This window comes from Myodes glareolus, chromosome 4, assembly GCF_982192425.1.
Source record: "Myodes glareolus chromosome 4, mMyoGla1.1, whole genome shotgun sequence".
NCBI classification, from domain to species: Eukaryota; Metazoa; Chordata; class Mammalia; order Rodentia; family Cricetidae; genus Myodes; species Myodes glareolus.
This window is the reverse complement of record NC_142029.1, coordinates 46,252,458-46,273,798: the sequence shown is the minus strand read 5'-3', so window position 1 is coordinate 46,273,798 and position 21,341 is coordinate 46,252,458. Positions and strand designations below refer to the sequence as shown.

Sequence of the window (21,341 nt, the reverse complement as noted above, 5' to 3'; positions counted from 1 at the left end):
TTCCTGAGTAAACAGTGCAGTGTAAAATTTAATCTATATTGCTCAGAAGACATCTTGCAGCATAGAAAGTGATCAAAATGATTACTTACTTTATCATGTCATAAAATACAAGTATTTATTGCAGAACAGTGATACAATTTCAGTGGTAAGGAAAACTTGCAGGTCATAACAAAGGTTCTTGTTTGTATGTGTCTGCTGCCATGATGTCCCAGGTCAGGCAACAGTAGTAAAGGAAGTCACAGTACAAAATTAAACCAAGTTACCTATACTGAAGACACACGACTTCATTCTGGAAATGGAAGCCTGGTTAACCTTTTGTACATACAAAAATTCTTTTAAAAAATCCTAGGTGATCACAAATATAAACTAGTTGAATAAAAGACAATAGCAGTGTTTCATTATGCTGTGAATCCGTGGATCTCATCATTGGAAAAGTTAAGATCATGCAGCAACCTGAGGACCAGAAAGAGTATTGCTTTTAGGAAAAGTGCTTACAAATAAAGACATGAGGTCAAAGCTTGCTAACATACCTCCTCATCTTCTCAAGCCATCTTTGTTTTCTAAAAACACAGAGATCACATCAGAAACTCAATAATTCCTAAACAGCACTAGGTAGTTAATGAGTGTTCAAATTTTCAAGTTTAAATTTTCAATGACTTGAATCAAGATCCAATTATAATTCACTCATTGTAAATGGTGAACAAGCCGTTGGACACATCTGATCTCCAAGGTCCTTCTTTCCCTTCTGCTCCCACCTCAGCAGTTCATGAGCTGAAAACCACGGATTTTTACTGCAGATTCCCCACAGTCTACTCTGAGACACCCCATGACACTCTGGCCCTGGGTCTTCTCATTCCTCACACTTGACAAGTGCACCACTGGGCGCCTAGGAATTGGTGAGATTCTACTTCTACCATGCTTTCCTCACTGATCAACTGAAGGACTCTATAAAGCAAACCGGCTGAGGCTATGTGGCTGCCCAACAGCACGTACACACTGTTACAGAGAAAAAGGCAGAATAAAGGAACATAGTGCATAGAGAAAAGGCAGAATAAAGGAACACAGTGTATACAGAAAAGGCAGAATAAAGGAACACAGTGTATACAGAAAAGGCAGAATAAAGGAACAGAGTGCATACAGAAAAGGCAGAATAAAGGAACAGAGTGCATACAGAAAAGTTAGAATAAAGGAACAGAGTGCATACAGAAAAGGCAGAATAAAGGAACAGAGTGCATACAGAAAAGGCAGAATAAAGGAACACAGTGTATACAGAAAAGGCAGAATAAAGGAACAGAGTGCATACAGAAAAGGCAGAATAAAGGAACAGAGTGCATACAGAAAAGGCAGAATAAAGGAACAGAGTGCATACAGAAAAGGCAGAATAAAGCTTTGCTTTCCTCCCTTTCCTTACTAGTTTTCAAAGTGAGGAGCAGGAAAACATAATGCTGAAATACCCTTCAGCTTGGGAAATCATACAAATAGAGACTGAGATCACAGAAGTGGCTGCTTAAGATGCTGCTGAAAATAATCTTTATTTATTCAACACTTCTGTCCAGAGCAGGAACACCCACATGAAGGCCTCATGGCACAGGGTTAGGGCACAGAGGTCAAGCTATTTGCTCTGGGAGCCCACTCTATTTTCTAGACTGTGTACTGTCGCCCCCAGGCAAGGGCGTCCCTGTAACTAGCCTATACTCTTTGGATGCCTTTAACAGGCCTTCTCTACTTTCTGACTGCAGGTTTTTTCAGAGGCTGACAATGACAGTGATAAGCAGATAGTCTAACATCCCTATAACCCTTCTGGCTTTTTGTTTTGTTTGCCTTTTGAGACGGGTCTACTTAAATAGCTCAGTCTGTCCTTGCCTCCAGAATACTGGGATGACAGGTGTGTACATCATGCCAGTCCTGACTGTTGTTAGCCATCATTTGTAACATAGGTCCTTTATGACCACATGGTTCTCGTCTCCTCAAAACACACCCACCTAGGTGATAGTACCTGACTCTATTCACGATTCTCAAAGCTGTATTTCGGTCACATCTGTCTCATCACTGAACAGTGTGAGCCTCTGAAGTTGAATCTACTTATCCATGTCTTCAATGCAAGGTAGCAAATGTATCAAAGCATTGTTGCTTGTGTTTTGTTTTTTAAGGTGCAGGCTTCTAACCCTTTATTATACAAACTGCCAGGTGCTCATGAGATGCAGAGGGTATGATTGGGATACAGCTAGTCATCCAGTTAGTACTGAGTGGCCTGGTTCTTGGTCTGCCCATGAACACCAAAGTCTGCAGGCCCCCACAACCCTCATATAAAATGGCAGTGTATTTGTGTTGTATGTATGGAAATCTCCCAAGATACTTAAATTATCTCTAGATTAGTAAATAAATAAAAAAAAGTGAACACTACGTAGCTATGCTGTGCTGCCCAGGGACTGATGACAGCAGCTATGCAGGTTCAGTACCAGTAGAGGACTTCTAACCCACGGCTTCAAGTGGAACTGGAGGAGATGGAGAACTGACTTTTGTGCAGCATGTAGCAGACATGAGATTAACTCTGGAGGCCCGAGGAAAGGATGGCAAAGAAATTTAGTTTACAGAACAACAAAACCATGATAAAGTAAGAGCCTCTTGCCACTGTTGATATGAAGGCCACATTAGCTCGGCATGAAGGTGCACACTTTAATCCCACACCCAGAAGGCAAAGGCAGAGGCAGAGCCAGGCATAGCTCTGAGTTTGAGGTCAGTCAGGGCTACATGCTGAGACCTGGTCTCAAAAAGAAAGACAGACATATCCCATTAAGATGGCAAGGACAAGAAATGAGGGAAATGAGTCTGAACAGAAAGTCCCAAGGGAGATGCCATGAAATGTAAATGCTGATCTGGGGCATGTCACCTCGACAGGCAGCCTGTGTAGCTTGCTCAGGGTAGTTAATCTCAGGGCATGGTTAAGAGACCTGCTGAGCCTCCTAGATAAGCCAGTTCAGCATAGCAAGATTAGTTTTGAGACAGTTTAGAAAAGAGCTGTAGAGATTACAGTTGCTTTATAGCATTTAAAAGTGCACAGCCATGACAACCTACTCTTTAATGCGCATATCGAGTGGCTCCAGTGTACATACACAGGAGTGGCTATCATGTGCAGGAATGAATGAATGAAAATGAAGAAGACATGGCCCCAAGTTTGAGAGGCCAGCGATCGTGGGCAAGGGATGGAGGTGTGCAGATCCCTCTGCAGTCAGTCTGAAGTGCCCATCACCTACCGGTATCACTGCAGCCTACACAGTGCTCGGAGACACCCGGGCCAGCACTGTAATGCAGTCAGGGTACAGCACTGAGCCCTGGTGTCCTACAAAAGCAAATGCTTCTTAAAAATTTGGAGTCAATGCTCTTAGGACTGGAGAGGGAGGAGGAGAGGGAGTGGGGGGAGTGGGAGGGTATTGGGAGGAGGGGAGGAAGTGGAAATTTTTATAAATAAATAAATAAGTAAATTTAAAAAATTTGGAGTCAGGGGATTTTGTAAATACATTTTACAATTATTATATTATATTATATTACATTATATTATAATTATAGATTCAGATTATCTAGAAAATTTTAGGTTTACACAAAACAAATTTAAGGAGTCAGAAGTTAAAATAAAAAAATCCAGCACTGGGGGCATCTAACCACTATTTCAAGTGTGATTTTGGAATTTGATCATCTAAGGTAGTTTTCATTGTGTCGTCTAGCTACGGGTCTTGCTTACTCATGCGTACTATCTAGTATCTTCACTTGGACTTGCTGCCTGGATGGGATCACTGTATTTTATTCACCAACTTCTAGACAGACAGCTGCAGGGAATAAAGACCGAGCCACAATGAAATGAAAATGGTTTACTCATAATTACTTACATTAAAGTGGGGAGAAGGCGAGACAGAGAGTCCAGTGTCCCAAGTGAGACTGTGGCACTGATCTCGTGACAGTTCATACTGACAGCTGTGGGCAGCGGACACTAACTGTTGGCTGAATCTCAGTTTTCTAGCTGTTATCTGATGCTAAGCATAAGCCAGGTCCCAGCCCCGCTCCTCGTGTGTGGACTGGAAACGCCTCTATTTTCATAGCCTCCACAGACTTTTAGGTTTTTGTCAGCACGGCAGGGAGAACCAAAGGCTTCCTGAGTGCTCTCTATGCGGGCTTCCATTTCAGACTCCCAGCGCCCCGACTGCCGCTCACCTTATCCCCTCATCTGTAAAGGGTGTTGGTCCACAGATGCAAAGGAAGACTCTGGAGTTTTCTAAACTTCTTTGCAAAAATTCAGAGAGAAGAGCTGGTGACACATGCCCCTGTTTGCCATTCCATTCTGGAGAAGGTGCTGAGAGAATAAATTCAGTATCAAATCTAGGACAAGCAAAGAAAAGAGTTTTTCCAAAGTCTGTTATTTAAAACCTCTATTGTACCAGTTCAATCAGTAAGGCTCCCTTCCCAAAGAACAGTTTAGCGAGACTGGATAGGCTCTATGTAAACCTTGAATAAACACCTGCATGTGAATGTGGATTCATGAAGCACTGGCCTTGCTATGGGTGAGGGCAATCTAAGGATTAGCCTTGCTGTGGTGAAGGGCAATGATCTGTTTTTGGGTTTTGTTTCTTTTCTTGAACTTACTAGCAAGAGACTTCCCTGGGATCTGAGTCTGTCACACTGCTAGTAATAATCTGTCCGAGTGTCACAGAAAGGAGCCGTCTCCAGGGACAGGCACTTTAATCCCCACTCAAACCTGCCCATGATTGCCCTGGGACAATTGGACTAAAAAGCCTATTTGACTTCTTGGTCCTGGTGGTTCCAACTCCATTAGGCAGATGTAGACTCGCTGCCTAGAGCCTAATACTAACTCTGTGAGTTGTGTGAGCCAGAACCTCAGCATTCCTCTTGGGAGGCTCCCCTGTCACAGTCTGCATACACCCTATGAGCAGCCCTGGCTCCGGTCTCCCCGCTTGGTCTTCATAACATGACACTGCCCTCTCAGTCTTCCTTCTGTGATGCTCCTAAGAGCTCACTCTTCTGCTCTTAGCTCACGCCCATGTCCACCAGCAAATGCTAGACCCGCTGCTCTTTCACTCTATGTACCGCAGACACGGTGGCCTCTGCCCTTTCTTCAGAGCCCGTACTTCACAGGTGGCAAGCATGTAGCCCCGAAGGGAACTGTCTGTCCACTATTTCACTAACCACTATTTCCCTGTCTGCTATTCTACTGACCGCTATTTCACTGTCCACTTTGCCTTCAAACCCGAAACTCCATGAAAGCAGGGATCATGTAGCTTTAGTTACTGTAGCCCTAGTGCCCAAAATAAAGAAGCATTTAAACATTATGAAATCAGACACGTGGAAATTAGAGAGGGCACAGAGTTTAGGGAGCTAAAAGCTAGAAAACCAAAGTCCTGCTACATCTACTATGTTGCCATCTCAACAGACGTAGTTCACCGTGCTTCTTCAGGGACCACTAAGCAACAGCCTAAGCCTTGGGAAAAAAGCTTTTTGGATGAGAGGAACAAAAAACCGAATATGAGAATAGACTGTGGCTGACACTGCTGCCTTATTGTCGCTGTCACAGCTGGGTCAGACTCCCAAGAACTGACAGGCCAGGCAGAGCAACAGCAGACCAAGTAAGAGCACCAGGCAGAGGTCAGAAAGCAGCCCTGCTCTGCACACAGGCCCTGCCTCCAGGGCTTCCCAGGGCATCCACTGAACACGGTGAGGAGACTTCCCCATCAATCACAATCTCAGTACACCTCAGGTCAGGCTTCAGTTCTTACCATCAAGGTTTCCACGTGAGTCTACACAGCAATTCTAACCCACACTATGTAAAACTGCCTCCCCAAACACAGGGGCAAAGCACACCCACTTGAAAACCCTAATTCAAAATGTTCAAACATTATAAACATTCTGAGTGCCAACACGACATTATCATGCTCTATCAGATTCTGGAGCACCTAGGATTTCAGGTTAGACACCCAGTCAGTGAAGTCTATGCAAACACCGGAAAACTCTCAAGTTCTAAAACTGGAGGACTTCTGGTTTCAGGCATTTTGGATTTGGGAAACTGAACTGGCCTCGTGTTTCACTAAAACACTGTTACTATCTTTTATCCAAATGCCTTTTTGCTATCGTGAATTAAAAGCCAGAGATGGCTGGATTTCCAATGATTCTTTCACTACAATACAATTGCTAGGATATAAATTCAGAGTAAATAGGCTCTAATCTGCAATGGATACCCAGTCATTTACTAGTATGCTGTTTTTAGAAGGCTAACCAGTGGCATCGTCTCTACAAGCACCTACTTGGACAATGGTGAGGTATGAGCTCCCTAGGAAACAGCGCACCCTTCTGTCTTCCATACTTACTCCCAGACTGTTCCTTGCCTACAGTCTAGTACTCAATGAACACAATGAAAAGGAAGGCAGCACGAATCATGTAAGGTCACTGTGAAGGGCTGCTGTCCTGGATGAGAAGACAGCTTCATCCAGAGTGAGAGCAAGTCCACATCTTTTTCTCACAAGAACAGGATCATTGGGCTACATGGGCTGGGGCCATCTGCAGACAGCACAGAAATTCACAATGATGCCTGCTCTTCCCTCGGGCATAGAAGCAACCTGCCCTTTGTGAGCCGTTCCGGAGCTGCCAGGCGGCCTTTTCTTTCTTGCTCAATTCCAGTGGAAAACTAAAGACACCAATGCCATCAACAGATGCTGCTGGGACGCTCTGTGCTGCGGATTCTGTCAGGAGGTTCCTGGCCTAAGGACACTATCACCTGTGACTCATCAGTACTTTCATCCTGAGTAGTGAGGGGAGTACAGACAACTCCTCACCATGACAAACAGCAGAGGCTGCTTAAATAAATTAGGGCATGTTCACATGACAGAGCACAATGCTGATATTATTAAAAATCATGGTATAATACAGGGCTTTCCTGGTCCACACTTCTAGCATTGTGAGCTGTTCCTGGCCTTTAATAACTACATGTCAGTAGCCCCTCTTTCTCCAGTTGTGACCACCGAAAAGAAAAGTCCCTAGGAGCTGGAGAAATGGCTCAGCAGTTAAGATAAGAACCCTTTCTGCTCTTGCAAAGGACCTCCTATTTCCCCCAGAACCTACATGGCAGTTCACAACCATTTGTACTCCAATTCTAGGGAATCTAATGCCTTTGTCTGGCCTCTTTGGGCACTAGTCCTGCATGTAGTATACTTACATATATGCAAGAAAACACTATACACATAAAATAAAAATAAATAAATCTTAAAAACAGTAACTCTGAGCCCTGTCTCCAAATGGAAGTATCCCTGAGGATAACTGATGGGGGGGGGGGCTCAGCATGACAGAACACGTGCTGTAATCAGATACACTAAGTGAGGCTCAGCATGACAGAACACGTGCTGTAACCAGATACACTAAGTGAGGCTCACTCAGCTGCTGGGCACAATTATAGCCAGGACAAAAACCCATCCTCAGCACTGCAGCCTCAGCAACCCACACCCCAGTCATTAACACCAGAACAGACACGTCACGTGCACAGGTGCATGCCCCTCATGACAGTTTATCAGAGTCAACCCTTAGCACTAAAGGATAATGTCTTGTCATTCAAATAAATCTCTTAAAGTTTGTAAAATTTCTCTTTAAGGAACTTAACAATACTTCTGTCAAAAATTTACTAGAAGCATTTATTTTTAAACCCTACCCATGTCCATTTAAAATCTTTTAAATGCTTGAGAAAATAGGGGTTCTAGTAAGGTAAACCATTCTCTCCTTGACAGAGGGCCTCTAACCCATTCTAAACACTCCAGAGAGGGCTTCCCGGTTCCCAAAGCATTGACATGGTCCCCAGACCCCAGCTGTGCAGCGGGGCGAGCAGGACAGGCGCCACTGTTTGAGTCTGAAGGTAAAGGCACAGGTCCGTGAAGCTAAGCAATTTCTAAAGAAGAGTTCAAGTGATCAGGCTTATTCTAAATTAATTTTTAAAGATTATTAATTTATGCATTTTGGGGGTTTGTTTGCTGTTTGTTTTTTGAGACAGGGTTTTTCTGTGTGGCTCTGGCTGCCCTGGAAATTGTTCTATAGATCAGGTTGGTCTGAACTCAGAGATCCACCTGCATCTGCCTCTCAAGTGCTGGGATTAAAGGCATGCGCTACCACCCTCCTAGTTTAAGATTTCCTTTTTTATTTTCTATGAATGAGTGTTTTGCCTGCTGTGTATACATCCATCAGGTGACTGTCGAAGAGGGCATGGATCCCCTGGGACTGGAGTTATGAATGGTTGTGAGACCCCATCTGAGTCCTCTGCCACAGCAACAAGGGCTCTTTCTCACTGAGCCATCTCTCCTCCCCGTGGAACAGTAAGGCTTAAAGCCGAGGATATGGGAACTGGAGTTTGGTCTGCAAGCTTCCCGGTCAATGTTTCCCAGTGTAAAAGCTTGGAATTTGGTTATATGTATTTCCTGAATTCATCCTTAGCTGCTTCAGCAGAGTAAATATACCTAGGTAGAGGCCAGGTTAAGAGCAGTAGTGCTTCAAGGCTAAGCATGTTCAAGTTACAGCTGTTAACTTATGAGCCATTCATTAAAGGAGATAGAGGATTATGGGAAGTAACAGAGAACACAACAAAGAGCCAGTCAAAGACCTGCCTCCTCAGCCCTAGGGATGGTGGCACCTAAGGGTGTTTGGGCTTTTCAAGGACTGGTAACTTGATTTTTATGAGACTATATGAACATAAATAATCACCTCAGATATTCTGTGAAACTAGAAAGCCCTGACATTCTTAGACTAGATGATTGCATAAATGCCTCAGAAAGTATGGCGGTCTGTCTAGCTCAATGTTCTCGAATTTGTATTGCTTGCAGCTGACCTTGCTATGCAGCTTTTCTTCTCTCTGGAATGACACAAGCTCTTGCCGTGCCTCTCTTTCTCCCTGAGTTCAGCTTGACAAGATCTGCTTTCTATTGATAACACCAGCATAATAAGAAAACCAATGACAGGGTTATTAACACCCACTAACTCAGTCAACTAAACCTGAAAACTGCTGCTGAGATGGGGAGCAACGGCCCCCTGTCCAGGCACAGAGACGGCTCACTAGAGGATCCAGGAACTCCACAACAGCCAGCTACGCTCCAGCTTCCAGCACTCAACTGTCCCAGGATACAGCAAAATTTAAATCTGAGTTAACAGGTACAATACCTTTTATCTTTAAATGCCAATTTCTCTAGTTGGCATCTCCAAATTATATCATCCTCTGTTTTATTGAAGAATATCAATTTCACCTTCCTTAAAAGGAAAAAAGGAAAATTCATTAAATGTAAGTCATTATTACATTTAAAATATGCACAAGTGGAGATGTCCGAAGGGAACTTGGTGACTGCTTTTAGGTAGCCCAAATTATAAAAACATGAGATGAGACAGAGGAACCCAGCAGTATAGTCAGTAGGAGGAGCAGAATACCATGCCAAGTGGGGCTATGAGAGCAGATGAACTACCCTACCCAAGGACAATGAATGCCTTTGCTCTAAAAAGCCTCCTAAGTAACAGCAATCAGAAAGAAGGGGATGTACCTGAGACTGGGCATGCAAGTCAAAGCGTAGTTCAACACATTAACCATCGGTGTGAAGCCTGTTCCAGCTGCCAATAAAAAGAGATCTTCTACTTCTTGGAGTTTAGATAGTTTAAAATCGCCCTCGGGACTGCTTACAGAAACACAATCTCCTAAACAAACAAATGAAATAAATAAAATCAGAACAATACAAAAAAGCAGGAATGGAACAGAGACAGAGCACTGATGAGTGGTAGGATGGACATCTGACCCGTGAAGGCCACATCAGCCTCTACAGAGTCTGAGAGGAGTGTCAGAGGCAATCATCAGACATCCAAATATGTCGGGATTCTATGGCGATAATCAGACTACAGGGTAAATAATACAAGGTAGGAAGGGAAGAGATATTTGGTATTTACACACTGATTAGTAACCATAGGGCCAAGCTGGGCAGGAGAGACTGGAAACAAATGTATTCCAGAGCCTGACATTGGCAGTGCCATGACTTCTCCAGTAGGATTTGAAAAGATTTATCAGCTGAAATGAGCAGAGCCATCACGAGCTTAATTCCCATGCAAACAGCAAGACCAGAGAGCAGCTGTTCTTGGGCAGCTGCCTGTTTCTGTGGCGGTCGGCTGACAGGACTGGCCACGCCTCTCACATAAGAACACCGCCACCAGGGTACATTCAGAAATCTCCAACATAACTTGAAAAATAAAAAATAAAACTGTTCCTTATTTTGAAGTTACTTAAATATTATATCTTAAAATGTTTCGGTGCTTATAATTTCTTCGATTTTCCACCACAAGATAGTAATAATAGTCTAAGGAACAGTCACACAGGATTTCTAAAGTGACTTTCAGAAGTAACATAAAGACTTCAGTAACAGGCCACCCTGCTGCCCGACTGTGAGCTGATGCTGATAGAGAAAGAGGAAGAACATTTTTGCCATTAAGGCAAAGGAATCAAAAGGAGGCAGGGAAAAGTGAGAAAACACAGAGAAAGGGTCAGAAACAAGAAGGAAAGATTTCGCATCTTCAGAGACATTATAATCTGTTATCCAGCCTTCCCAGGTTCATTTCCTAACAGCCTAGTATGTGCCAACTGTCAAGCCAGGTCCTGGAAATAAGACACTTTCTACCTGTAAATGTCAATCTTACAAACAAGTTGTGTGCTCACTCTTAAAATAGAGCATGAGCAGCTGTTCTCAAGTGATTCTGAGAAGGGGGCTTCACAATGGAAGTGCCCATCTGTCGAGTCTTTGCAAAGGAAGGGCTGATGGATATTCTAGATGAGGGTCCTACAGGAACCTAAGAATGAGAATAACAAACTTAGGCTGCAGGGAACACAAAAGCTAGAGCCTAGCAGCCCTTGAAAGCCCTGCAGGGAGTTGAGCAGTACAGGTAAAGAAGATCTGCTAGAGGCTTCAAAGATGGGGAGAAAAGTGGGTCTATTCTTGGAGGAACTGGAGAAGCTGCTGGCAAATGCATGAAGAGAAAGACACCAGTTAGCCATGTTAGAGATTAGTTAGGGGACAAAACAGAAAGGATGGAGGCTTGCTTTCAGAGCATAGGGATGGGAGGAAAGATGACAGCAAACCTTGTGGCTGACTGGATTGGGGAAATGAGCAAGTCTCCAGAGCAGGGCGGAGATGAACAGAGATGCTGCAAATGATAAAGACAGAGGACATGGAGTACCAGACAAAGAGAAGACAAGCTGAGTTTAAGGTGCATAACAGACTCCCACATGGAGATAACAGAGGATCACTCACTGATCCAATCTACAGTACAAACAAGGCTACAAATTAACATTACTAACCAATCTGAAGACGATCAAGCTCTGGTGTGAAGAGTCCATCAGGATAGATTTTGATCAGAAAGTAGATGTATTTATTTGGGGAAGAAACTGGTTCTCTAAAGCCTGAGAGTAAGGAGGCAGACACGGGTGTGTATGGCTTTACTATTTCTGCACCTGGAAAAAAAAATCAAAACAAAGAAAAGTGTAATACTTAAAAAGCTCTCAATGAAGATAAAACATAAAAATTTTATGATGCTATCAGTATATGTTTTAAAGTAATGTATATATACATTTTAATGAGATGCTCCACATCCATGTTTAATTCAAGGACATAATTTTAACAAACCAATGCTTAACCATTTTACAGACTTTTTGAAAATTTCTGTAAAATTAAGTATGGTCTATAATATGAATCCAGACAGACATATAAGTTGTGAAGCAGGCCACAATAAAATGGCATCAAAGTTTTCCATGGAGATGTAATAATAAAGACAGACCAATTCCAATATAAATCACACACTTAGCAACAGTTAGTGGTCAACAATGAGAGCACTAGAGAAAGAAAATGAGGCATTTCACTTCAAATTTTATATATTTTGGATTGTTTTAATGTTCTAAATCTATTATTTTGGCAGCTGAATTAAAAGAATGATAATCTAATTATGTCATGGAAAGTTTTATTTTGTGAAAGTAAAATGATTTGATCAAGTGCTAAAGAAAAGAGTCAAAAACATTTGAAAGACCACAATTTCATACGTGGCTCTAATTATTTCCTATGTAACTAGAAGCTCACTGGCTGAGAGCTATGCTAAGGGAGACAGCAGCTCACGGCGGCAGTCTGCATTAGTGATGAAGAGCCTCATGGCACCATCAGGGAAGAACACCTACACCAAATCCCAGCAAGGAGTCTACAAGACAAACACAGACCGAAGTAAGGAGCCTGCAGCTCAAGAGGCCAAGAAATGTTGGCTATCAGTAAGAATTGGAGTACTTGAAATAAGTAAATGAAGAGATTTAGGATGAAATAAGGGAAAAATAATCCACACAGCAAGGATCACAGTTTGAACACCTTGGACTGGCAGCAGACATAAGGAAACTATGTGCAATTATTCACTAGTTCTGAGTTTTATAGACTCAATCGCCTGAGTGGCACAGCCCCTAGGAGATACCAAGGACACAGGTCTGTCTCTAGTGATACTCCCTGTGGGGACCACTGTGTGCTCACTCCCTGCTCCAGGTTATCAGTAGCAAAGCCACAGTCCTCACACCCCTCCTGCAGCCACAGACCCAGAGGCTTCCTGACATTAAAGGCAGGCGTCCAGAATGGCCAGTAACTTAGACTGTACAAAATAACATGTCCCCCACTCCACCACACCGCAGCTCTATCCCCTTACCTGTGACACTGAGCTTGAGGTAAACATGGTGCCCAATGGGCACCTGAAGGTGAGTACTTGGAGGCAGCATCAGACAGAAAAGCCTTGTATCGTGAGTAACATCTTCCTTGGAAATCACCTGGCACCTTCTGTAGGACAAGCCTAGAAGACAACATGATTAGGTCGCTAGTGAAACCCACGCTCCACTCCGCTCTTCCAGAACTCCAGTCTCATTACAGTGCACACAGCTCTAAACCTCAGTAGCTTTACAAGCCTATTTTATCCTAAGATATTGTGTAAAACGTGAACACATCTATAATTTGAAAAATGGAGAATTAATAATAGCCTACTAAAATGAGTATACCTGTACAGCACATTAAAAATATGTCTCAAGAAATTAAAACCTAATTTCTTCTTATACTTATTTTGTAAGCAACTCCATATTTTAGGCTTTATATTTACAATGATATTGATTGTACATATAAAAATATTTGATAAAGACGGTTACATTCTCAAGGTTTTTTTTTTCTTTCCCAATGAAAAGGTTTTAAAAGTTGAGTACTTGGAATTTAACAGGACTATCACTGTCAAATAGGCTAACACAACACTCTGATGGAAAAAAAAAATGTTATTTCCTTAAGTGTCTTTCGGCCATTTGCGATTCTTCTGTTGAGAATTCTCTGTCTAGTTCTGCACCCCATTTTTAAATTGGGTTACTTAGAATTTTGATGTCTAATTTCTTGAGTTCTTTATATATTTTGGAGATCAGTCCTTTGTCTGATATAGGGTTGGGGAAGATCTTTTCCCATTCAGTAGGCTGCCTTTGCCTTATTGACTATGTCCTTTGCTTTACGGATGCTTCTCAGTTTCAGGGGGTCCCATTTGTCCCAGGAACAAATATCTTATCCTTATACATTCCTCCTAGGTGGGGAAGTTACAACAAACTGGAAACTAACTGGAGGGACTTATGCACTCCCCGAGTGAGAAACCCTGGGCAGGTGCCTTCCTTTCCTGCCTAGCCTAAAGGCCACAGTGCTTCCATCTAAATACGTACCCCACACAGTACATGTCATGACGTTACTGATGGATGAAAACTATTCGTCTTTTGACTTGTCAATTTCTACACCTTCCACAATGGATTTGCTACAGTTAGGAACATTTTCTTCAGCTTAACCCCCTAGGGAATCCAGGTGACTGTGACTTACAGATTTCCCATATAGGAACATGGATACAGCATTCTTACTGTTCACCACTACTGAGATAATGTCATAATTTAACCTACAAACCATAGGTTTAGTTTCACATGACCTTCCTCAACATAGGTTCTATAGCTTTAAAAAAAATTAAGATTTGATTTGCATTTCCCTGATCATTAAGGAGGTTGAGCATGACCTTAAGTGTCTTTTGACCATTTGAACGTTTTCTGTTGAGAATTCTCTGTTCAGTTCAGTACCTCATTTTTTAAATATTTATTTATTTATTTATTTATTTATTTATTTATTTATTTATTTATTATGTATACAATATCCTGTGTGTATGTCTGCAGGCCAGAAGAGGGCACCAGACCTCATTACAGATGGTTGTGAGCCACCATGTGGTTGCTAGAAATTGAACTCAGGACCTTTGGAAGAGCAGGCAATGCTCTTAACCTCTGAGCCATCTCTCTAGCCCCAAGTACTCCATTTTTTAATTGGGTTAATTAGAGTTTTAATGTCTAGTTTCTTGAGTTCTTTATATATTTTGGAGATCAGTCCTTTGTCTGATGCGGGGTTGGTGAAGATCTTATCCCATTCAGTAGGTTGCCTTTTTGTCTTAATGACAATGTCCTTTGCTTTACAGAAGCTTCTCAGTTTCAGGAGGTCCCATTTATTCATTGTTGCTCTTATTGTCTGTGCTATGGGGTTATGCATAGGAAGTGGTCTCCTGTGACCATGTGCTGCAGACTACTTCCCACTTTCTCTTCTGTCAGGTTCATCTTACACCTGTCAGAATACTAAAATCAAAAACACCAATGATAGCCTATTCTGGAGAGGATGTGGAATAAGGGGAACACTCATCCATTGTTGGTGGGAATGCAAACTTGTGCAACTACTTTGGAAATCAGTGTGCCGGTTTCTCAGGAACAGGACCCAGCAATTCCACTCTTGGGAATATACCCAAGAGATGCCCAATCATACTACAAAAGCATTTATTCAACTATGTTCATAGCAGCACTATTTGTAACAGCCAGAACCTGGAAACAACCTAGGTGCCCCTTAATAGAAGAATGGTTAAAGAAGGTGTGGAACATATACACATTAGAGTTTTACTCAGCGGTAAAAAACAATGACATCTTGAATTTTGCATGCAAATGGATGGAAATAGAAAACACTTTACTGAGTGAGATAATGCAGACCCAAAAAGATGAATATGGTATGTACTCACTCATAAGTGGATTCTAGCCATCAATAAAGGACATTGAGCCTATAATTTGTGATCCTAGAGAAGCTAAATAAGAAGGTGAACCCAAAGAAAAACATATAGTTATCCTCCTGAACATTGGAAGTAGGCAAGATTGCCAGGCAAAAGTTGGGAGCACGGGGGTGGGGGTGGGGTGGGGGTAAGAGGAGATGGAGAGAAGGGAGAAGAGGAGGATTGGGGAGAGCTTGGGGGAATGGGATGGTTGAGATGGAGGAAGGGTGGATATGGGAAGTAGATATCTTACTTAAGGGAGCCATTCTAGGGTCAGCAAGAGACTTGACTCTAGAGGGGTTTCCAGGTGTTCAAGGAGATGTCCCCAGCTTGTTCCTTGGGCAGCAGAGGAGACGGTGCCTGAACTGGCCTTCTCCCATAGCCACACTGATGAATATCTTGTATATCACCATAGAACCTTCATTTGGTGATGGATGGAGACAGACAGAGACCCACATTGGAGCACTGAACTGAGCTCCCAAAGTCCAAATGAAGAGCAGAAGGAGGGAGAACATGAGCAAGGAAGTCAGGGGTGCATCCACGAGGGGTGCATTTACTCACAGAGACGGTGGGACAGATCTAATAGGAGCTCACCAAGGCCAGCTGGACTGGGTCTGATGAAGCATGTGATCAAACCAGACTCTCTGAATGTGGCTGACAAAGAGGGCTGACTGAGAAGCCAAGGACAATGGCACTGGGTTTTGATTGTACTGCATGGACTGGCCTTGTGGGAGCCTAGTCTGTTTGGATGCTCACCTTCCTAGACCTGGATGGAGGGGGGGAGGACCTTGGACTTCCCACAGGGCAGAAAACCCTGACTGCTCTTAGGACTGGAGAGGGAGAAGGAGGGGGAGTGGGGGATAAATGGGAGGCAGGGAAGAAGTGGAAATTTTTAATAAATAAATAAAAAATTAAGACCTTTGGCTTCATAAGAATAGATGATGGCTTAAGAAAATGAGCAGCTGAAATTAGTACAAGATGGTATAACAAAAACTTCTATTCCAAAAGCTTGACAGGTGGAAATGCTGTTGTCCCCATGGTGGTTTGCCCCGTCTGCTCTGCATCCCTCTCCCTGGACCACTTTTACACTCTTCATCCTGCTCACCCCACAGGACTACTGCAAGATAAAGTCTTCATGCATGTCACACTGGGCAGAGAACCCTGATTCATGAAATAAGTTATTTATCAGTCTCCAAATTCTAATAAGCACTTGTGACACATGATAAATAACTTATTTCATGAGGTTATTAGCACATTGTTGCATACTGAAGAAAGTCTGAAGTCTTATATACTTTAAAAAGAATTAAATTACTGAATTATTCTGTTGTTGATTATTCAGCTCTTCCACTACTTTTGAAAAAACTTCATATAACTTCTTGTATTATAGTGTTATTACTCTAAATCATCACTCACCATTAACAGGAATATAATCACAATGCATCTTCAAGCATTAAGGACAACAAATGTTACAGGCACATACCAATTTACTCACTGGGGTAAAACATGAGAAAACAAAATGTTCAAAAGAGTGAGAATTTTCATATATGTTTTGGAATTAGTATTATGAAACTGATTCCTCTTTGTATTGGTAACAATATACCTGTCTAGTTTCCTAAAGGTTGATGACAACCAGATCTTAGAAATCACTCCTAAAACCTACTAAAATGTTTTTACTACTGCAATGGATGGATGGGAAGCATCCTTCAGTTATGGTTTTAGATTTAAATACTGGCTCTAAACTATGGGCAAAAATCTTTCTCAAAGGCTAGATTCAATACAACATCAAAAAACAGAACTCTGGTGAGACTGTTAGAACCTGAGTCCTTCTGTGCCTTCTCACGCCAACACTGTTTACTGAAGGGCCTTTGTCATTTCAGTCCTAACTGTTCAAGCTCCTGCTTTACATTGTACCAGAGCAGGGCTTTCTTACCTAGACATTGCCTTGTCAGTCTGTATCTGTATTGTTCTGATTTCACAGTCAGGAAATTCTCATAGAAAGGGAAGCAGGACAGCAAGACGCCAAAGCATATCCAAGTCACCTGCTAGCAATAGCTTTTTGTAAGCTAAGTAGAACAGAGAGAGTAAAACACGGTGAAACATTTATTGCTAGTTAGAGAATTTACTCATTTCTAGTAACTATGAATGCTTCCTAAGGTGACAGAGAAACATGGACGCACAAGCAAGGGCTGGGGAGGTGACAGTGGCTCTTTGTGTAGCTGCAGTGTGCAGGCCCACGGAATACCTGAGAGAAATGACTGCTCGCCATGTTCCAGCAAACATCCTTACAGGCACACGTTCCTTTGTATACATGTCTGTCAGCAGCTAAGAAACCCTGGTGAAACTAAAACTAACATTCAACATATATAATTTGCATATATATGCACATATATAATTCAACCTGAATTTAAGGTGTGTGTGTGTGTGTGTGTGTGTGTGTGTGTGTACAAGTGTTAACCTAAAAGCTCACTCATGGATGTTGACATATCAAAATTATGATATTATTAAAAAATATTTTCTCTTAAGACCAATTTTCTGGGTTGTTTATTTATCTTTAAAATGTCCCTTATCTGATGATTAAATTCTGTATTACAGGAAAAAAGCAAATAAATAAAACATGAGATTAGGACTAGAAAAAAATAATGAATCCTCAATGTGTCCATACATACAGGCACACACATGTGCACACATACATACAACTATTCATTCATAATCTTCACTCTGGAGGGGGGAAAATGCAGTCAGAAGCACCACACAACTTGAAAAATATTAACCACTGCATTTGGAGCAAAGGTAAACAACAGCACAGTTTCCATTCTCTGATCCACTCTGTCTGACCGCATCTGAATCTTCGACGGCAATAACAATTTGCCATGAGAACACATTGGTTTTCAACTTATACAATTGCTTTCAAACAAAAATTTCAAACTAAAACCTAAAAAAAAAACCACATACTGATCTTAAAACGTCAATAATTTTATTAAGACACATCAAAAACCTAGGAACCATATGGTGGTTGATTGTAAATGCATGGTGGACTGGCAGGAAATCAGTGATACACTGGTGAGACAAGAATTCTCACTACAGTTTAGGTCACGATTTAAGAAAGGAAAGGAAAAATTGTCTTTGCTCATTCCTCAAAGAAAACGGTGTCTAAACGCCAAGCTGCTTCCAAAGCGGGAAATCTACTGTGCACCACCCCGCTTCAATGTCAGCAAGGACACGGCTGAAGCTTTCCTGCCTGATTTTCCTTTTCTTTTTCTTAATTTCAGGATTTCTTTTTAAATGGTGGGTCAGAACTAAAATAAACTTATAGCACAGATAAAAGCATTCACAGAAAGCCTCAGGAAATTACAGGGAAAAAGCAGCTCAATGACTGTCATTCTGTCTTCGAATGGAGGTCAGCCTTGGTTTTCAGAATCGCTGATTTCTGACTAGGCTTTTCTCTGGCGGCCTAGGACTCCTCTATCACTGCGAGTCAGATAATCCTGGGCAACAGGCTCCATTCTGACAGTGGGGGAACCTGCATTGGCCCAAAGTAGGCCCTCTGAATGTGGGTGACAGATATATGGCTGAGGCAGACTGTGGGGCCACTGGCAGCAGGGTCAGGATTTATCCCTAGTACTTGAACTGGTTTTTTGGAGCCCATTCTCTTTGGAGGGATACCCTGTTCAGCCTTGATTTGGTGGGAGAGTCTTGGTCCTGTCTCAAAGTGATGTGCCAGACTTTGCTGAACTCCCCATGGGAAACCTTACCCTCTCTAAGGAGTGGATGTGGGGTGGGGTGCATGGAAGGTGCGGGGAGTAAGAGGAGGAGAGGGAGAGGAGACTGGGATTGGTATGTAAAATAAGAAAACATTGTTTTAAAAAATAAAGAAAAAGAAAAAAATGCTGGGAACTAGAAAAAAGCAGATGACTAGCGACCAACTCCGCAGACTTGAGAAAATGGAATCCTAAATCAGAAATGTAAGCAGCAGCAGACTGGAATTTTTTAACAGAAAAATCCCTTTAATGCCTTGAAGTTAGCAGGACCTACCACTGCTAACATCAAAACAAGGTAAAATGGAAACTTTCAGGTTAAAAGTTTAAGGGGCTCAGATGCTCGCCAAGCCACTTAAGCTCTCCTACTTAGCACAGCCATGGGTCCCTCTAATCTAGTTACAAAGTAGACAGGGTCTGTGGACTGGGCACACACCAGAGTAGACTGTGTCCTCACATTAGAGTGGCAAAGCTGTAACAGCCAGTACATCTGAAGACAGGTCCTTTAACAAGTACTTAAGGTAAAGTGAGGGCAACGGTGTCCCTTTCCAGCTAGAGTGGTGGGTGCCCTTTTACGAAAAGTTAACACACACACACACACAAACACACACACACACACACACACGCACACACACACACGCCAAGCAGAAGGGCCATAGAAGAGTCTAATCCTGCCAATACTGTGACTGAACTTACAAACAAATTTTGCTCTTAAGCTGTGATCGGCAGTCATAGTACTTTAGCTAGCTAAGATAATATTCTAGCGGAAAAAAACAAAAACCAAACAAAAACAGGAGGAAGAGAAGGATGAGACTAAGCCACATTTATAGAACTGCAGCTTTCTTTGCAGATAAGCCTTCCAAAGACTGTGTGACGGGAGAATACTGTTCCCAGGAGACTCACAAATCCTGGCATCAAACTGTCCTCAGAGAAAACACTCATCTGCACAGGGAATATACTGGCAACAAGCCCAAACCTTCATGCACAGCTGTTACCAGCTGGAACATGAACAGACATGAGATCAGAAATATCAAAGACGGCATCTGGTATGAAACATCAAAACAAACAACAAACAAGATTGTGTGATGAGAGGTCACACAGAGAAAAGGAAACACTGGAACACCATAAGGTTTGTTTTGTTTTGTTTTTTAGATGGGTTAGTGGGATGGCTCAATGGGTAAAAGTTCTCGCAGTCAAGACTGACAAGCCAAGTTTGATCCCCAGGACCCATGTGGTAGAAAAGAACCACCTCCTGCAAATTGTCCTCTGACCTCCACATAAAAACTATTGTGTGTATGTGTGCCCACACAGAGACACATGCCAATAAATAAATAAAATGTTACATAAAACCTTTACAAAACAAATATAAGAAACAAAGAGTACTGCATACCTGAATCTTTCTTTGGAATAAAGGAATCATGCTTCTCCAAGGGCTCACCAAGACATTTCCAAGAAATGTTTTCTCTCTTTTGTAGGACAATATCTACTTTTCCAACATTCTCAATGACCCGTACTGAAAAGAAAAAAAAAATTCACTAGTTTCACTGACACTAAATTCAAAATTTTATTTTAAAACCAAACTTTCTGATATAGGTGCACTAACATGCTCTTATATAACAATAAAAATTAATAGGAAAATAAGATTTTGCTCACTTAGTAAAACTGATTTTTTGTTTTATCTGATGCTAAATCTAGCTTATTTTAGATTCAGACTGGCTTCTTTCAAACCAATTTACCAAGGCCAGATATTATATGTGTGGCTTTCAAAAGGGCACAGATAGAGTCGTGAATACACATTCTAGCCACAGCTTGAAGCACAAGTCACACTGAATGGGCCCATCAAACCAAACAATGTATTCTCTTTTAATATTTTTAGTTAAGCCTGAGAGGTCTATATTAGTGAACAGAGAACACTGAGCCTAAAAATATAAGAGTGGACTCAGAAGATTTAGCATGTGGGACGTACATAAGAGAAAAGTCCATGGAAACTGCTCGTCACTGAAAATCTTTCAGATGCTCTTCCTTGCTCAGTGACTAGAACAGTTCCTTGTGTGCGGATAATAAAATGAGGACGTTTAGCTACCGACCTAAATCTGATGAGTAACATGCTTTTAAAGTTGTAACACACACACTTTACTTTGCTCAGCAGCTTGGTATCTGTTCTTCCACACTGTGAACTCGAGAGTCTGCCACAGTGCAACACCTCTTTAAAACAGATGAGCAAAGTGAATTCAATTAAATGACCACTGAGTTCAGACTTCACTAGAATAAAAAGAAGCTCCTTAAATGAAAGAGCTTACTATGGTCTATAGTAAAGGGAGACGCTTAACCAGTGGGAGAAGCCTGGAAGTCAGAAACTATTTTGAGTCCTCAGTTACCAAGGAACCCACACTGCACATGATATGTGGCAATATCGCAGCT

At 42.0% G+C, this 21,341-nt stretch overlaps 1 protein-coding gene across 6 annotated transcripts in view; it reads right to left on the bottom strand.

Annotated features, from left to right (window-relative positions):
- Cyb5r4 (cytochrome b5 reductase 4) overlaps positions 1-21,341 on the bottom strand; it is a 67,429-nt gene continuing 46,088 nt past the window's right edge. For 4 of the 6 annotated variants that reach the window (XM_085689489.2, XM_085689491.2, XM_085689493.2 and 1 more), the window contains 7 exons: positions 20,311-20,433; positions 12,736-12,876; positions 11,363-11,515; positions 9,567-9,717; positions 9,196-9,282; positions 4,207-4,371; positions 1-453 (listed from right to left, as the gene is read on the bottom strand). In XM_085689489.2, coding sequence (XP_085545615.2) covers positions 399-453; positions 4,207-4,371; positions 9,196-9,282; positions 9,567-9,717; positions 11,363-11,515; positions 12,736-12,876; positions 20,311-20,433 — 875 coding nt within the window. In that variant the 3' untranslated portion in view covers positions 1-398. The remainder of the gene's footprint in view (positions 454-4,206; positions 4,372-9,195; positions 9,283-9,566; positions 9,718-11,362; positions 11,516-12,735; positions 12,877-20,310; positions 20,434-21,341) is intronic. The other 2 variants (XM_085689492.2, XM_048435797.3) reach the window with 1 other exon arrangement.